This window comes from Triticum dicoccoides, chromosome 5A, assembly GCF_002162155.2.
Source record: "Triticum dicoccoides isolate Atlit2015 ecotype Zavitan chromosome 5A, WEW_v2.0, whole genome shotgun sequence".
Classification (NCBI taxonomy): Eukaryota; Viridiplantae; Streptophyta; class Magnoliopsida; order Poales; family Poaceae; genus Triticum; species Triticum dicoccoides.
The window spans coordinates 296297098-296316539 of record NC_041388.1 but is presented as its reverse complement, the minus strand read 5'-3'; the positions used below and the strand labels follow the sequence as shown (position 1 = coordinate 296316539).

General features: G+C 45.1%; 1 protein-coding gene across 2 annotated transcripts; it reads left to right on the top strand.

Moving 5' to 3' along the window:
- Positions 1-13198: 13198 nt before the first annotated feature.
- On the top strand, positions 13199-17813 carry LOC119301106. 2 transcript variants are annotated; one of them, XM_037578004.1, is made up of 7 exons: positions 13199-13494; positions 14592-14834; positions 15514-15687; positions 15885-15991; positions 16416-16741; positions 16939-17360; positions 17444-17813. In XM_037578004.1, exons 1-7 carry the CDS (start codon positions 13345-13347, stop codon positions 17579-17581), a joined length of 1560 nt encoding a protein of 519 aa, XP_037433901.1. In that variant the 5' UTR covers positions 13199-13344; the 3' UTR covers positions 17582-17813. The 2 variants fall into 2 exon arrangements, with proteins under 2 accessions (XP_037433901.1, XP_037433900.1); XM_037578003.1 differs by having other exon boundaries at positions 13203-13494; positions 16939-17813.
- Positions 17814-19442: the final 1629 nt, after the last annotated feature.

The window sequence follows — 19442 nt, the reverse complement described above, 5'->3', positions numbered from 1 at the left end:
AAACGATTTTGCGGGAACGTGAAGGCCCCCACGGAACTGATCCGATAAATCTCGTACTTCAAATTTAGAAACATCTCCCCATTAGAAAATAGTTCATCAGAACCATAATGCATACACAACAAATTAAACATAAAGTCGGCAGTCACTCGTTGACGCTGAGATATGTGACGCCCCCGATTTGACCGTACACTAATCATACACGTAAATGTGTACGATCAAGATCAAGGACTCACGGGAAGATATCACAATACAACTCTAGACACAAATTAAAATAATACAAGCTAATACGATCAAGTGCATAAGCTCGAATACACAAGGGTCAGCGAAAGCAACAATATCTGAGTACAGACATAAGTTAAACAAGTTTGCCTTAAGAAGGCTAGCACAAAAGTAACAACGATCAAAAAGGCAAGGCCTCCTGCTTGGGAGCCTCCTAACTACTCCAAGTCGTCAACGGCCGTCACGTAGTAGTAGGCACCCTCGGGGGAGCAGTAGTCATTAGTGGTGTCGCCTGGCTCCTGAAATCCGTCATCTGGTCGCAACAATCGGGTATGGAGGAAAAGAGGTAACAAAGCAGCCGTGAGTACTCATCCCAAGTACTCGCAAGACTTACATCAGATCTAATCTAAGTATGCATCTGCATCAAAGGAAATGGGCTGTATCTGTGGACTAAACTGCAGAATGCCAGAAAGAAGGGGAAATCCTAGCCTATCGAAGACTAGCATCTTCAAGTATCTTCAAGCATCTTGCAGCATTTAGAAGGGTATAGATCAACATAATGTAAAGTAGTAGTAGTGTTATCAACCTCGACCAGAGATCCTTTCTCGACTCCCTGCAAGAAAGCAATCCCAGAGCCATACTATCTATTTCTCATCACAATCCATTTCTCATCACAAGTATCCAGTTCTAGTTGTATCGATCGGGATACAACTCCAAGTGTTCGTTACCGTAGGACAGGCTATCGATAGATGTTTTCTTCCATGCAGGGGTGCACCAACTTACCCACCACGCTCGATTAACTCCGGTCGGACACACTTTCCTGGGTCATGCCCAGCATCGGCCAAACAATACGCCGCAACCCGACCTAGGCTTAATAGAGAGGCCAGCACGCCGGACTAAACCTATGCCCCCAGGGGTCATGGGCCATCGCCCCAGGAACTCCTGCACGTTGCGTGGGTGGCCGGTGAGCAGACCTAACTACCTCCTTCAACAAGGCAGGAGCTTACGCAGTCCAACCCGGCGCGCGCCGCTCAGTCGCTGGCGTCTATTAAGTTTCAGCTGATGTATACGACGCAGAACGCCCATACTATGCCCACGTGATGGTTAGTGCTATCAGGTCAGAGGCCCCTCGGATCAAATATTCAAATCGTAGTGGATTAGGAGCATGCGGTAACGAGCAGAGACTCACGATCGATGTGACCCCGTCTCCCCGTCTCAAGTACTTGCGGTAAGGGCTAAGAATGCCCGGCCACGCCTCGTAAGTATCTCGCAGGCACCTTCCAGGTTAACCCGACTCCACATCACTCGCTATTAAGCTCGCGCGAGTACCCCTCGGGGCCGACCCGTCCTTAGTAACATGATTCAGTGTAAAGTCATAGTAACCATGGTAACTGTGTGTCTAACACCAAGGGGAAAACCCGAGGAATCACCGGTGAATTCCACTCGATGCTATCATCAAGGTGAACGTAAGAGGATCCACCCTCGAAGTTCACACTTGAGGGGTTGCACGACAGAACCGTAACGGGAGTGGTTAAGGAGGAAATCACCCTCGATGACCTCGACCGTATAGCTACACTACAGAGATCTCATCAGGAGTGATGTAAGAGGTTCCACCCTCGACACTCGATGGTAACTCTGCAGAGTCGTACAACTAGGGGGGGTGATGTGCGGTGTCGGGGCCTGGACGTCGATCACGTTGATCGAGTCATTGATGATGAAGCAGGGGCAACAAGGACAAGGTGGGGTCACTGATGGATCTCTAACCAACCTATACTAAGCAGTTTAGGATAAGCAGGTAAGGTATGAAAGCAGGTAACAAAAATAGGCTATGCATCAGAGTAGGATCATACATAAAGCAGTAGCAGATCTAATGCAAGCATGAGAGGGAAAGAAATGGGCGATATCAGAATGCTCAAGGGGGGGTTTGCTTGCCTGAAAGCTCTGCTGAAAAGGGAGAAGTGTTGGCGACGAAGTCGATCACAGGGGCGGCATCGATCATGGGGTCTACCGGAGAGAAAAGGGGGAAGAAATAGTAAATGCAGAGTAAACAGGGGCACAACAGAACAACAGGCAGAGCTAGACGTGATCTAACGCGGTGCTACACGATACCGGCGAAGGGGGAGAACATCCGCGAATATTTCCCCGGAGTTAGGCATTTTCGGACAAACGATCCGGAGGGAAAAAGTTCAATGTTCGCTATGCTAGGGATGTGTGGCGGATGAACGGGCTGCATATTCGGATTCGTCTCGTCGGTCTGAGCAACTTTCATATAGAAATTTTTTTCATCCGAGTTACGGATTATTTTAAATGTTTTTTTGAAGTTTAAACAATATTCTGAAATTATTATTAATTCAAAATAAAAGGCGAAATTGCTATGTGTACACAGAACAGTGTACACAGCAAAGGGCTATGAGGCTGACAGGTGGGGACAATTGACCAGGTCAACTGCTCAGTCAGCAGTCAACAGTAGAGTGGACTAGTCAACAGGGTCAAGGGGGACCCACAGGTCAGTGGTTGTAGCTTAATCAAATCATATCCTGTTAAACAGTGCATCGGGCCCACATGTCATCCACTGTACAATTATCAAAGTTTAATCTAGTCAAAGGGGTAAATAAGTGGTGGGGTCGGGCAGTCAGTGACACAGGTTTAAACTAACAACAAGATTAGTGGCTAATATAATCTGCCACGTCACCTAAACGGTGATTAGTTGCTGGTGCTACTTCGACGCGACGGCGATGCCCGTCCGGCAAACTCTGGCGTCGGCTGGACGCGTGGCTGGGCGCGTTGGAAAGCCCACGATGCGGCGCATCTAGTGGTGGTCGCGATACGCGCTGGGGCGGCGTGTAATGGCGGCAGCGACGAGCCAACCAGCTGCCGGAGCTCGGAGGTGTGTTGGCACGGGGCTGCAGCTCGCAAGGGAGCCAGCTAGGGGCAGCTTTGGCCTCCTGGTTGCTCCAGGAGCATGCGGGGCGCGCGGGTCCGAGCGAAGAAACACGGTGGCTGCAGGAGCAACGGCCATGGCGGACAACGATGCACGGGTTCTTGCGGGGCATGGCTACGGTGCTGGAATTTAGTCTATTTTGGGCAGCCCAATAACTATTTCAGAAATTCCTAATAAATCCTAAAAACCCACTTAGCCCATTTGTGCAAGGCAAGAGATACTACTAAAGTTTAGTCCCACATTGCTAGTTTAGTGGGAGTTGGACCTCCTTATAAGGGAGGTTCTTTCCCCACTTATACGAGCATGAGAACAAGAGGGATATCCATGCTCGCTCCTCCTCCGCTGCCCGCCTCGCCACGCCACGCCTCGTCACGACGTAACGCGCTGCGCCGCGGGTTGCGGGAATGAGCCGAGCCGATATTTAAATTTTTGCCACGCACTACGGGTATACGAAAGGTCACTAGGGAGCTAGAAAGTTTTTGTTGTAGTGGATATTGAATACGAACGCTACACCTTTCGGCTGCTGTCTGTTCGTTTCATCTCCCGCATTCCCTTCAGCTCCCGGCGCAGCCTCTCGCCTCCTTCTCTTGTGCCTATAAAAGGGAGGTCGCTCCTCTCAGAGAGACGCACCAGAACTTCTCCTTCCTCTCGCCACCGGTTCCAATCTCTGAGTTGCTGCTGTCTTCCTCATCCCGGCTTGCGGCGTGCACCGCACGTTGGGACAGTAGGCCTCCGAGACCGCACCTTTTGAGTCCTGTACGGGAGAAGGGTGATAAGGTTTTTGGGGAGCGCTCTGCGCGACTACTGGCTTCTTCATCATGGACTCTGACGACTACTTCCCCGACGACGACTTCTTCCCCGTCATCGACTACCTCAGCAACGACATGGCTGGAGAGGATGTCGACCCCAAGTCCGGTGCTTCTGCTGCTGCTGTCCCGTATGTGTTCTTCTTCTTTCTATCAGATGTCCTGCCATAGTTTCTCGTACTAGTACTTGCCCTACATGTGTTAGGTTCTACTCCATATATGCAACATGATATAGTGTCTGTCCTAGATGTGTTCAGTTCAAGTTCATATATGCAAATGCTATTTACTTTTTCTCCGTCAAGTTGCATGACTTGCTTTATCGCGGCTATATTAGTCATGATTTATCTAATATTTCTGTTAATAAAATCATTTGGTAAATTGCTCATATTTCCAACAATCCAAAAACCTTATCATAGGCAATTTACCCCAAGTGGTTTTGCTGCTTCCATGAGACCTCCTATGTTTGAGGGTATCCACTATAAGAGGTGGCGCGTGAGAGCAGTCTTATGGTTTCAAACCATGAGTTGCTATGACGCCACTCTTGGCAAACCCGGAGGAGAGCTTGATGCTCAATAGGCACAAGCTTTTCAAAAAATGGATACTCTGTTTAAGGCTGCTCTCTTGAGTGTTCTTGGTGAGAACATAGTTGATGCTTATGCGTCAATTGATAATGAAAAAGATATGTGGGATGCACTCGAGGCCAAGTTTGGGGTCTCGGATGCTGGCACTGAGCTGTACATCATGGAGCAATTCTATGATTACAGGATGACTGAAGGGCGCTCCGTGGTTGAGCAAGCTCATGAGATACAGTCATTTGCTAGAAAACTTGAGCACTTCAGTTGTATGCTACCGGACAAGTTTGTTGCCGGAGGTATCATCACTAAGCTTCCTCCTTCATGGAGGAACTTTGCTATCTTGCTGAAGCATAAGAGGCAGGAGTTTTCCGTCCCGGATCTCATTGGTACTCTTGATGTGGAATAAAAGGCGAGAGAAAAGGACACACGTGTTCGAGGTATTGAGGGAGGATCTAGTGCCAATCTGGTACAGAAGAAGAACTTCCAGTCTCACAAGTTCAAGAACAAGGGCAAGTTTGATGGTAAAGCAAAGTTTGATGGGAAGAACAAGGCTGTGCAACACACGAACTTCAAGAAGAAGAATGACAAGAAGAAAGGTGCTTGTCATGTGTGTGGGGATCCTGATCATTGGGCTCCTAGTTGCCCTAATCGCTATGACAAGCGTCATCCTGGGAAAGGCGACAAGACCGCTAATGTTGTCATTGGAGACACTGACATGAAGGATGCTGGGTATGGTATATTTCCCACTATTCTTTCAGTATGTCATTCTCCTGATTGGTTGATTGACACGGGTGCTAATGTGCATGTATGCGGTGATATTTCCATGTTTTTGTCTTATCAGACCGCAGGGACTTCAACCGTGCTGATGGGCAACGGTTCAAGTGCTTCTGTTTGTGGTGTTGGCACGGTCGATCTGAAGTTTACTTCGGGGAAGATCGTGCAGCTGAAGAACGTGCATTATGTCCCCTCCGTCAATAAAAATCTTGTTAGCGGATCCCTTCTGTGTAGAGATGGCTACAAGCTTGTCTTTGAGTCGAATAAATTTGTAATATCCAAATATGGAACCTTTGTTGGTAAAGGCTATGAGTCAGGAGGTCTGTTTCGTTTATCCTTATCAGACGTTTGCAATAAAATTGTTAATCATATTTGCAACAATAGTGAATCCAATGTGTGGCATTCATGTCTTTGTCATGTTAACTTTGGTTGCATGTCGCGACTAGCAAAGTCGAACTTAATCCCTAGTTTCACCACTGTCAAGGGATCTAAGTGTCAAGTGTGTGTGCAAGCTAAGCAACCTCGTAAGTCTCACACGACTGCGGAAACGAGAAATCTTGCACCACTAGAACTCATACATTCAGATCTTTGTGAAATGAATGGCGTTTTGACAAAAGGTGGAAAGAAATATTTCATGACGTTAATTGACGACTCCACTAGATACTGCCGTGTGTATCTTCTGAAATCTAAGGATGAAGCTTTGAACTTTTTCAAGATCTATAAAGCTGAAGTGGAAAACCAACTTGATCAGAAAATCAAGAGGCTTAGGTCCGACCGTGGTGGAGAGTATTTTCCCAATGAATTTGATGCTTTTTGTGCAGAACATGGTATAATCCATGAGAGGACACCTCCCTATTCACCTCAGTCAAATGGGGTAGCCGAAAGAAAGAACTGTACTCTAACTGATTTGGTTAACGCCATGTTAGACACATCGGGTCTCTCCAAGGCATGGTGGGGGGAGGCGATATTGACAGCATGTCATGTCCTAAACCGAGTTCCCACAAAGAACAAAGAGATAACTCCATTCGAGGAATGGGAGAAGAAAAGGTTAAAACTCTCTTATCTACGAACATGGGGTTGTTTGGCGAAAGTCAATGTTCCAATTCCAAAGAAGCGAAAGCTTGGACCAAAGACTGTGGATTGTGTTTTCCTGGGATATGCTTTTCATAGCATTGGATATAGATTCTTGGTTGTAAAATCTGAGGTACCTGACATGCATGTCGGTACGATCATGGAGTCGAATGATGCGACTTTCTTTGAAGATATTTTTCCCATGAAGGATATGGCTACCTCATCTAATCAGGAGATGCCTAGTTCATCGAATCAGGAACTAGTTACAATTACCAAACCTGCCATTTTGATAGAACACTTTGAAAGTCCTGTGGAGGAAAACAATGAAGTTCCTACTAGGAGCAAGAGACAGAGGACTGCAAAGTCCTTTGGTGATGATTTTCTTGTGTATCTCATAGATGACACTCCCAGTTTTATTTCAGAGGCTTATGCATCTGAAGATGCTGACTACGGGAAGGAAGCGGTTCGTAGCGAGGTGGATTCTATCTTAGCGAATGAAACTTGGGAGATAACTGATCGTCCTTATGGGTGCAAACCTATAGGATGCAAATGGGTATTCAAGAAGAAGCTTAGGCCTGATGGTACTATTGAAAAGTACAAGGCTCGACTCGTGGCTAAGGGATATACCCAAAAGGAAGGTGAAGACTTCTTTGATACTTACTCACCTGTGGCTCGACTGACCACTATTCGAGTTCTACTTCCACTAGCTGCCTCACATGGTCTTCTTGTTCATCAAATGGATGTTAAGATTGCTTTCCTAAATGGAGAGTTGGACGAGGAAATCTATATGGAACAACCAAATGGGTTTGTACTAGATGGCCAGGAAGGAAAAGTGTGCAAGTTGCTGAAGTCTTTGTATGGACTCAAGCAAGCACCTAAACAGTGGCATGAGAAGTTTGAAAGAACTTTAACAGCCGCGGGCTTTGTTGTAAACAAAGCTGACAAATGTGTGTACTATCGCCATGGTGGGGGCGAGGGAGTTATCCTTTGCTTGTATGTTGACGACATACTGATTTTTGGAAAAAATCTGAATGTTATTAAGGAGGTCAAGAATTTCCTATCTCACTGTTTTGAGATGAAGGATTTAGGAGTGGCTGATGTCATTCTGAACATTAAGTTGTTGAGAGCCGATGATGGTGGGATTACATTGCTTCAATCTCACTGTGCGGAAAAGATCTTGAGTCGCTTTGGCTATAGTGACTGCAAGCCCTCTCCAACACCTTATGATGCAAGTGTGTTACTTCGAAAGAATCAAAGAATTGCTAGAGACCAATCAAAGTATTCTCAGATTATTGGCTCGCTTATGTACTTAGCCAGTGCTACAAGACCTGACATCTCTTTTGCTGTTAGCAAACTGAGTTGGTTTGTCTCAAAACCAAGAGATGTGCATTGGAAAGCTCTAGAAAGAGTTTTGCGTTATTTGAAAGGCACTGCGAATTATGGAATTCACTACACCGGGCACCCAAAGGTGCTTGAAGGGTATAGTGACTCAAACTGGATCTCAGATGCTAATGATATAAAGGCCACGAGCGGTTATGTATTCACTCATGAAGGTGGCGCTGTTTCTTGGAAGTCTTGCAAGCAGACCATCTTAACGAGGTCAACAATGGAAGCAGAACTCACAACACTAGATACAACTACGGTCGAAGCAGATTGGCTTCATCGGCTCTTGAATGACTTGCCGGTTGTTGAGAAACCTGTCCCGGGTGTCCTTATAAACTACGACAATCAAACAGTGATCACGAAAATGAGCAGCTCAAAGGACAACATGAAGTCATGAAGACACGTTCAGAGAAGGTTAAAGTTTGTCAGAAAAATGAAAAACTCCGGAGTTATTGCATTGGATTATATCCAAACGTCTAAAAATCTGGCTGATCCTTTTACTAAGGGTCTATCACGTAATGTGATAGATAATGCATCGAGAGAGATGGGTATGAGACCCACAATATGAGTTGTTCATAGTAGTAACCTACTCTTTGTGATCGGAGATCCCGTGAATTAGATGTGGAAGACAAGCTGTTGGTCAACTGAGAGGAGATTATCCTTACTATTCACAATACCACTCCATGAAAATGCAATACTCTCCTAATCTGCATGGCAAGTTGATGTATATCTTAATGTGTTCTAAGTGGCTTATTTAAGAAGAGATGTTATCCTGCAGAATATCTTTTGAAGAACACATCTATATGAGTCTGATTGTCAAACGTCGCAATCTATGGGAGTAGGGCTCTCTCTAGTAAACTCATGAAAGGTCATAGAGTATGACGCATAAACTCCACCCGCGGGGAAGACCCACGGTAGCCACGTATCGGTCAAGGCTTTATGTGAAGCTAGATTCGCAGAAAACTTGCAGTTCAAGGCCCAGTCCACTGTTCAAGTTTCTTACTAGCGTAGCATAGAGTTCTAGGTGGAAGTTCAACTTAACAGTCTCCACTACAGTACCGGTATATAAAATAGTGTTTTGGAACCAAAGGCAAATTTCTGTGTGCCTCTGGGATCTGGTGGGGGATTGCTGAAATTTAGTCTATTTTGGGCAGCCCAATAACTATTTCAGAAATTCCTAATAAATCCTAGAGGCCCACTTAGCCCATTTGTGCAAGGCAAGGGATACTACTAAAGTTTAGTCCCACATTGCTAGTTTAGTGGGAGTTGGACCTCCTTATAAGGGAGGTTCTTTCCCCACTTGTACGAGCATGAGAACAAGAGGGATATCCATGCTCGCTCCTCCTCCGCCGCCCGCCTCGCCACGCCACGCCTCATCACGACGTGCCGCGCCGCGGGTTGCGGGAATGAGCCGAGCCGATATCTAAATTTTTGCCACGCACTACGGGTATACGAAAGGTCACTAGGGAGCTGGAAAGTTTTTGCTGTACTGGATATTGAATACGAACGCTGCACCTTTCGGCTGCTGTCTGTTCGTTTCATCTCCCGCATTCCCTTCAGCTCCCGACGCAGTCTCTCGCCTCCTTCTCTTGTGCCTATAAAAGGAAGGTCGCTCCTCTTAGAGAGACGCACCAGAACTTCTCCTTCCTCTCGCCATCGGTTCCAATCTCTGAGTTGCTGCTGTCTTCCTCCTCCCGGCTTACGGCGTGCACTGCACATCGGGACAGTAGGCCTCCGAGACCGCACCTTTTGAGTCATGTACGGGAGAAGGGTGATAAGGTTTTTGGGGAGCGCTCTGCGTGACTACTGGCTTCTTCATCACGGGCTCCGACGACTACTTCCCCGACGACGACTTCTTCCCCGACGTCGACTACCTCAGCAACGACATGGCTGGAGAGGATGTTGACCCCAAGTCCAGTGCTTCTGCTGCTGCTGTCCCGTATGTGTTCTTCTTCTTTCTGTCAGATGTCCTGCCACAGTTTTTCGTACTAGTACTTGCCCTACATGTGTTAGGTTCTACTCCATATATGCAACATGATCTAGTGTCTGTCCTAGATGTGTTCGGTTCAAGTTCATATATGCAAATGCTATTTACTTTTTCTCCGTCAGGTTGCATGACTTGCTTTATCGCGGCTATATTAGTCATGCTTTATCTAATATTTCTGTTAATAAAATCATTTGGTAAATTGCTCATATTTCCAACATACGGCATGGGAACAGCTACGAAAACAGAGGGGAAAAGGAGCCGGTACTCACAGTGAGCGCAGGGCAAGCTCGGGGAGGTGCGGGCTGGCCGGAAGCGGGCAGCCCGACGACGATGACGTGCAGCGGGAGGTCGGGGCGGCCCTGGATGGAGCGCGAGCGGAGCTCGGGGAAGAAGGGCGCAGCGCAGGATGGAGAGGAAGGAGTCCGGGAGGGGCGACGCTCGGCTGGCTGGCGGCGGCCTCGGCGGAGCGACGGCTCGGGCGTCAGTCGCGTTGGCGGTTGTCGACGGGTATACGGTCTCGATGCCCTGATCCAGACGGAGGAAGGGGATCAAGGGGAGTGGGGGTAGCAGTTAGGGCTTCGGTCGGGTGGGGATTAGGGGGAGCGGGGTGGGCCGTCCAGGTGGCATGGTGGCCCAGTTGGGCCGAACGGCCAGGGGTGCAGGGGGCTTTTTTCTTTCTTTTGCTATAGTCTTTTCCTTCTTCATTTTATCGCCTCTGTTTTCTTTTATTTTAGAGCACTAAGCCACTTTATAAAAAGTTGGTTCACCATCAATATTAAGAAGTGAAAATTTGTCACATGATCAACAATTTAGTCTTCATGTTTGTGAAACTTTGGGTTGCATTTAGTATTTGAATTTGAATTTGAATCGGATTGAATCAAAGGGGGATTTAGAAATAGTGAAAATGATGACACGACATAATTAGCAGGGAATTACTGTAGCTTGATTATCCGGGCGTCACACGCCGAGGTAGAACTTGGCGCCGGACTTGTGGAGCACGTTGATGAGGTTGGCCTCCTTGGCGGCGGCAACTTCTTCTCTAGCCGCCAAAGCCTTCTCCGTGGCTACAAGCTCCGCATCGGCCTCCCGACACCTTTGAAAATGCGGAAAGAGTTGTCCATGGAGCTCGTGGAAGCCGGCCCAAGGACTCCTCCCGCCGCTTCGAGAGAGCAGGTCGTGGTCGCGCGCTTGCTTCGAGCGCCATGGCTCGACGGCGGGCCGGCTGGAGCTGCCGGCCTCTGCGTCATGCCGTGGGAGCTTGCGCGGAGGCGACCCACCACCCCCGGCACGCCCGCCAGCACCACCGGCCATCAAGGAGAAGAAAAAACGAAGGAGATGTGGCAAGATTTGTCACCGGAGTTGGGGAGGGCGGCACGGGCGAATTGCGGCGGAGGGGATAGGGTTTGCTAACCCTAAAACCCGACCGTTCCCCGTACGTATAGAGCATATGCGGCTGCCTGTAAATTTTTTACAGGTCACACTTTGTTTACCGGATCTGTTTGGGTAAAAAAACGTAGATCCTGCAAAACAACCAAAAAATTTCAGGGCCGGCGAGCTTTTTGCAGGATCTGCTAGAGATGCTCTTAGAACATATACCGCGGTCCCTCAAATCCTCCTCAAACGTCTATGGACACGTACCGAACATGAAAGAGAAGAAAAAAATGACCCAACCGGACCCCTCATATCATCTTTATACGCCCTAGCTTTGCGCAAATTCTTATATTAACACCAAATATGAGAAGGATATGAGGGCTCGCGGATGCATCCAGACGCGCCCCGGTCAGTCGATAATTTTATTATAAGGACGTGGCCCACCCGGATCACCTTTTCTCTATCTTTATTTTTTCTTTCTCTCTCTATCTACACCAATCACATACAATTGACCGGGCATATAAGGAAGAAAATGAGGAGCATGACTGCTTGCACGGATAAATATAGGCTCAAATCAAAGACGTCCAGACACTGACAGGGCGTGTCTGCTGATGTTTAGGTGGGGCCGAAATTAAGTCCAGCTGTAGATGCTCTTAGTGTGCAACGTCCCATATTTTAATGGATGTCCCGTATTCTTGCACACTAAAACTTGACAAATAATGGTTCTATTGACTTAAAAGGTTTTCTGAATGAGATGAAACTTACATGTAAGCCATATATATTATCATCATTTTACATTTTTCTGGAACCATGTTCCATTTTTTCTAGAAAATACGAAATTCAGAATTATGGTTAATTTTTTAGAAGGTATTCTATTCTGAACCACTTTCCTAATAATTTAATAACGTTTCAATTGACCTTTCATTTTTTTTGTGATCTTGCGAACCAACTTGTGAGTGAATGGTTAGGAGGACAGTAATATCCCCAGTCCACCGGGCAGTGGCGGAGCTAGGGAGAAAATGCTGGAGGGGCGAAAGGCAAATACGACAATCTTGAGGGGGGCAAAGACTATACTTTTTCTAATTAAGCACTTTCATTTTATTTTTCTTTAGACATATTGTCAATGTTGGGGGGCCATGGCCCCTTCAGGAATACATGTAGCTCTGTCGGTGCCACCAGGGTTAAGTCCTGGTGCTTGCATTTATTCTGTATTTATTTCAGGATTTCCGACTATGCATTATTAGTGGGAGGAGATGTTTCCATCAACTACGAGACGTCTACGACGACTTTGTAAATTTTCAAGATGATATGCCGGCCCAGTCTCTCGGAGATGCTCATAGGGGTAGTGTGCGCGTGCATTCATATCAGTGTATGTGTGTATATATATATGAGCACTTGCGTCTGTACTGTGTTAAAAATATATTATTTGTGATCTCTATGTTGATTTTAAATAGGTTATTTAAATCACACAAATCCAAAGTCCATATGTATTTTGATTTTGTTTAGCATATGTATTTTATAATCATTTTTCTAAAGTGAGAGGCCAGGAGCAGGCTCTGTCTAGGTCCATCCAATTCCAAAGTCCAAGTCTTGTTCCTCCCCTACAATAATTTTGTCACTTTGGTTCTGCGCTGTGAGTGCTCGCCGGCCAGCCACGATCTTATCCACAAGCACAGAAAAGGACAAAGGCCGATGTTGATGCGAACGGATAGCGTCGGCACAGTGGACTGGACGCGGACGGGCCGGCGTGTCCAGGTCACACGCGCACCAACCACGTCACGCCCCCCGCCGCTTCTCCCTTTCCCCCTCCCGCACCGTGGACGCGTGTCGACAGTCCGGGGCGTGACCCAGGTGCCGCCGCTGGCCGCCGGGGAAGGGGAAGCCCACCGCACCGCTGCCGTGGGCAGGGCACGCCTGCCGACCGTCCCCCCTGACGATTCTGCCCCCGCTCGACCACCGCGCATCAGGGGTAGATACGAGAACTCCTCTGGCGCGCCACGGTGGCCTCTGATCCGGATCCAGTTGGCACGTGCTCCGAGCAAAAACAACAGAGGAGATCTAATCCTGCTTCCTCCTCCTCCCCCGCCCCCGCCGAGATATTTATTTCCCTCCTCCACCTCCCATCCGTCCTCGCTTGCTTGTTCAAACAGCTCTCCTCCTCCGTACAACAACCGCCTCAACGGTGTCCTCCCTCACCTTCGGCTCGAACCGCAGAGGATGGTTCACCTGCCGCACATGGGGAAGCTGCGGCGGGGGGTGAAGGAGGAGGCGGTGGACGACGACGGCGACGCCGCGGGGGCTGCCGGGGCTGAGGCGTCGCCGTTCCATAAGAGGTCCCGCCTCGCGCACCAGCAGCAGCCGCCGCAGGTGGCTTTCCCGTCCTCGTCTTTGCTTCGTTCCTTGCAAAACAGGCGCGAACGTTCCGATATGATTTTGCTTGACTGTTTGTTTTTGCATCGTGATATCCGGACTGATCGTTTCATGTGGTGGGCGCGGGCCCGAAGGAGATTCGAAAATTTCTGGGTTTTCGTCCCCTTTTCCCTCTCTTGGGAGGAGGCCGAGCGAAGGGTACTGAAGTAATCTAGAAAGTGTTACTGCCGATCGATTTTCGCTTGAGTTCAAATCCAACGAAAAATAATCTTCGTTTTATTGAGTCGATACCAAGGTTTTTGGGCAATTGGAGTGATTCTCCTGACGTGTTAGTGCGTTTCTCGTTGTCTGTGTTAATTGATTAACATTCTGAAATTACTACCTCGGTAACTATTTTTTTCTCGAAAAAAAACTAAATACAAGACGTTTTTGCAGTTCAAAAACATTTTATTTTATTGTTTATCTTTTTGCGAAAAAACATACGGGAGTTTGTTTTATTCCTATGTCATAGGGTTACAATTGAGAGACAATAAGTCCTCACAACATGGAGGACATCTACCCCGCAGTACATGACTCGATACATTTTATATTTAGTTACATAGGTAGTAGTAAATTGCTACACCAGCGTGAAAAACTTTTTGTAAAAGGTATGCAAGTTGTCGATGATAGATATGGCACTGGCACGTATGAATGAAAAAGAAAAAAGATCTTGCGCAGTCAAGTTGCTGGAATCTTTTTTGCTCTGAAGATATTATTACTACTAACATACTATATCCGTTCCATTCTTTGGTTTTAGAAATGGACAATATGGACTTCTGGAATTGTACTCTCGAGTACTGATTCGCCAACAATCCGAGCTGTCCGCACTTACATGTTAATCCCCTCTGATGCTAATTCTTAATTAATCCTCTAAGATTCTACCTCTTTCATTTCACAAAAGCAAACGGACGTGCTCTCTGTACAGTCACTGTTTTCCAGTTTTCATCACGGATTTGGAATGCAAATATTATCCTGATTGATAATACTGATAAAATCTTCTTTCACGGTGCTTATTTAATCCTATGCTTGTTGCATTTTGGGGTTGTGTCATGCAGCAATGGAGCACAGGCGGTGCTAGTGTGTCCAATCAGCAGTCATCGCAACATGATTTCCTTGAGGAGCCTAGTCCACTTGGCTTGCGGCTTAAGAAGAGCCCCTCTCTCGTGGATTTGATCCAAATGAAGCTTGTGCAGGCTGGCAAGGCCAAAGACGCCCGGCATGGTGGCACTGCTAGTGCCTCGGAGAAATTAAAAGCCTCCAACTTCCCTGGTTCTATTCTCAGAATCGGATCTTGGGAGGTTAGTAGCTTTGTCATGTGCTCATTCATGCTGCCACATTGCCCTGTGGTGTCATTCATGGTCCCCCGATGATACTTGTTTTTAGTAGAAATTGACATAATTGACTGGGTGTAACTTACATCCTCTGGTCATGACAACAATTCCATGTTGAATACCGTCCTTCAGTATTAACTGAATATAAATGCATACACGTCTCTTTGATAATAATCTCTTGTTGCTTGCATTGTTGAGATTCAAGTTGATCCATTCCATTGTCTCTAACTGTGTTTAGTATTAATACTATTATTACAGTTAGCCGGTGTTACTTCTGAAGATCAGACAATCTGTTCTACATGAATGCCACGCCTAATCCTTTTTAGCTCATAATCATAGTGATCTCATGATGAGAGCTTGGTACCTTTAGTTTCTGGCCTGCCATGGTGGCAATGGAAGCGAATTTCGGGCTTGAAGCCTAATCTCCGTGACATTAGTTTATTTATAGATTGATATCCCATAGCACAAGATGTTATGAAATGAGCTTGCTATATTGCAAAGCACACAGGGGGCAATATGTAGTTCTAGAGACCTATGCACATTGACTATACCTATTTAGTTAGTGTCGTTTGTTCATTTGTTTGTTTTCTTATCTGTGTTTCAACTGATTCATTTATGTTAAGCTTTATACTTCGTATATAAACAGTGGGTATCAAGGCACGAAGGTGATCTGGTTGTGAAATGCTATTTTGCAAAACACAAACTCGTGTGGGAAGTACTGGATGGTGGTCTCAAGAGTAAAATTGAGATACAGTGGTCTGATATCTGTGCACTTAAGGTGGTTTGTCCAGAAACGGAACCTGGCACCCTGGAAATCGCGGTAAGCACTTGTATATACATGGAGTCAGTAATGCAAATTACTGCAAAGTTAATTATTTATTATGGATCACATCATCATATTATATTAATAGGACGGTAAAGATCTAGTTCAGTAATATTCCTGTCCATTTTCGCCTTTTTGGGGCCGTTGTTACATATTCTTTCTGTTGCTAATTTTCTTTTTCTTGTTTTTTCCAGTTGTCTAGGCAACCACTTTTCTTCAGAGAAACGAATCCGCAGCCAAGGAAGCACACTTTGTGGCAGGCAACTTCTGATTTTACTGCTGGACAGGCAAGCATGCACAGGTACATGTTCATGTATGGTGGCAGATGTTTATTAAATCTTAGAATATATGCAGTGAACTTCTATTGTTGTTTTTGCTTGCTCTGTTCTATTAGATGGGCTAATTAGGCTTTCGCTAGTTTCTTCCTAGCTTTTGTAGCCTGGTTTCTTGGTCCTTCTGTGGTTTTCTTCATTTTCCTGGTTGTACTTTGCGTCATTTTGGCCCCTTCTAATACAAATGAGACACATTTTCATGTGGAGAGAAAAAAAGCATATGCTGTGAACTTCACATTCAAATATTGTGAAAGACATGGCATAGTGGATTTTAGTGCTGTTTCTCGAGAAACCATTGTGAAAGACAGATTCAAGCCTACATCACAATCAAGTAGGTTCTCAATACACGAAGTTACACTGGTGCCTGAACTTCCGAAAATCCTTTATTTTCAGGAGGCACTTTCTTCAGTGTGCGCCCGGAATGATGAATAAGCATGTGGAGAAGCTTGTTCACTGTGACCCACGTCTATGCTCGCTAAGCCAGCAAAATGAGATCACGTTGGAGAATCCGTATTTTGAATCAAGATCTTCCATATTTGAAGATCCAGATGATGTGAAGTGCCAAAATTTTGTGCATAATAAAGATGATGACGATCAGTTAACCCCCCAAAGATTTAGGGAACTATTACAGCATCATTCTGCATCCGGTAGGATAGATGCTGAAGAGAGACAGGAAGCTGGAACATCAGATGGCTTGCCTCAAGGTTTCTCTAATTCAGGTGAACATAATTATTATAATACGTAACATTTTTCATTGATGATGTCTTAGGTCATGCTATGCTACTGAATCATGGTCACTGTTCAGAATAATTATTTGAATTTGTTTTCTGTTTTTTTTCACAAATTACAACTAGGATCTTTGTAACATGTAACAGTGAATGACTTTGCTCATCATCTTTTTTTTTTTCCATTCCAGTTGCTGACAGTCAAGTGATTAAACAAGACGATGGTTCCAGTGTGGGTGAACCACATACAAACATCCTTAGTTGGAACGGTTTTAAGTTGCCAGGGATCCGGCGCTCCATGTCCAAGAGTGAGATAGCAAACCACATTGGGCACCACATCTACAGACATATGTATTCAGGGAACCTACCCGCAGCTGATGGTGGTGCTGGCACATCAGGTAAACTGGCCATAGACGACATTACCCGGTACCTCCTAAACGACTCTCAGATCCTCGATGGTGGCAATGACTCAACGGGTAAACTAGCATTTGATGAGATGACCCGGCAACTTCTGAACGACTCCCAAATCACTATTGCTGCTGATGAGAGGATGCTCATGTCAAGAGTCAATTCTCTGTGTTCATTGATCCAGAGAGATTCAGGCACAGGCCAGGTAAACTCTGGTGTTCACAGTGATAATAATGAGATTTATGAGAGAAAGCCCCAAGCTTATGCGCCTCTTGTTGAAGGAGACAGTGGCAATGGCTCATTGCCTCCAAGGCAAGAACCATTTGGGGACCTGCTTACGCATCTGCCGCGCATCTCATCATTTCCTCATTTCTTGTGAGTTTGGTTCCGAGGGAAACAAAATGTGCAGTGGGGCCTGCAGGTTGATGAACTGTTGTGTGTAGAAATTTTTGCCGGGAATCAACATGACTCTTTTGTTTCTTCTTTCTTGTATGTACAGTATCAGGTAGGATAATTTTAGGCAGGCTCGTTTGGCTCCATAACACGACTGTCCTATGTTCTATGCTGTGGTTTTGGTTGTTTGAAGTGTCTATATTGATCCAAGTTTGTATAAAATATCCTGTTATTCTTACTCTGTATACGAATTAGTATTCTAAAACCTTTTAGGGCAAGTGGAGTAAGTACCATATAAAAGATTGTAGGTGTATCTTTCTCCTTAATTTGTCCCACTAGCTCCATTCAATGGGGCGAACCGTCGAGAAGGTGGGACGCCTTTCTACAGTATGGGTGTGTTTGGTTTGGGGCATATGTTTGAGTGGTTGTGGGTATCCCCAGCCACTTAGATAGGGATAGCCTCTTTTTCTGTTTGGTTGGGAGGGATTTCAAGTGGTTGAAGATAGCCAAACTGATGTTTGGTTTGAAGGATAGGGATGGTATATTGTTGAGAGGACATATTTCCCATGAGATGGTGTGATAACCTGAATAGATGTATTTATTTCTGTTTTTTCTAATTTAACTCTTGCACAAGTAAACATAAAAATATGCAGTAGTTCAACAAAAAAGAACACACGTCTCTAAAATGAACTATAAACCAATTTGCACAAGAAAATATGAAAATTTATTCTAAAAAAATTGAAAATTTGCAGTAGGTCATAAGAAAAGTACACACTTGTGTAAAACGTACTATAAACCAAATACTTGGGATTCTTTTCTAAAGCGAACTATAAAATCTAGATTTCCAGTTGGTTTGTCTTTGTTTTTTCCTTGTGTGTTTTTGTTGGTTTCAATTGATTTTATTCAGATTCATTTTTATGTTCTCATTTGAAATGAAAAATCATGAATATTTTCCTTGATCAATAGATTAAGCTATCCAATGAGTTATGAACCTTTTTTCTTCTCCCTTCTCTTTTCTGTTTTGCTCTGTTACTCTTTTTGCAAATGGTTGGTCACCACTCGCTTTTAATTCTCTGCTTGTGGTGGGTCTCCAATCTTGATCCGGTGCTGACTTAATAGGGAAACCCATCAAGAAACTTCCCCTTTTTATACACCTGCCGGTCTGGTTTTTTAAAACATATTCCAAATCTGTGAACCTTTTTTTAAAAAATCAGAAAACTTTTAAATTCACATTTTATTAAATTAGTAAACATTATTCAATTTCATGGATATTTTCAAAATACTTTACCATTTTTTTATAAATCTGTTAGAAACTGCTGTTGGTCTTTTGGAAGTTAACACATTGACAATTTTTTTAAGGGAACAAGCAACAACGACTTTTCACTGCATGTATCAGCAGTTTTTTTGGAAACGAACGAGATAAGAGGGGCTAAAATGGGCCAGCCCAAATATGCGTTTTAACATTGAATGGGAGGGAGGAGCTCGAAAATATTTGACCGAAATCACTAGCTAGAGAGTACTTCCTCCGTCCGAAAATACTTGTCACCAAAATAAATAAAAGTGGATGCATCTAGACGTATTTTAGTTTTAGATACAATCTTTTTTATCCATTTTGATGACAAGTATTTTCGGACGGAGGGAGTACGTCTTATAAAGGGACGCATTGATTTAGCGACACTTATCACAAGCTGATTTTTGTGCCTTTTTTCATTTATTCGTTTTTCGAAATGTTTTCTTTCTATGAATCGTATGTTCAAATCATGACGGTTTTCATCATTGCGTTACTCGGGTAGAGATCTTCGAAACTACATCTCATATTAATAGATTTGGACGGACTTTTCAAAAAACCCCAAAAAGATGCAAAATAAACAATAAACAAAAAACCCGAAAAAAC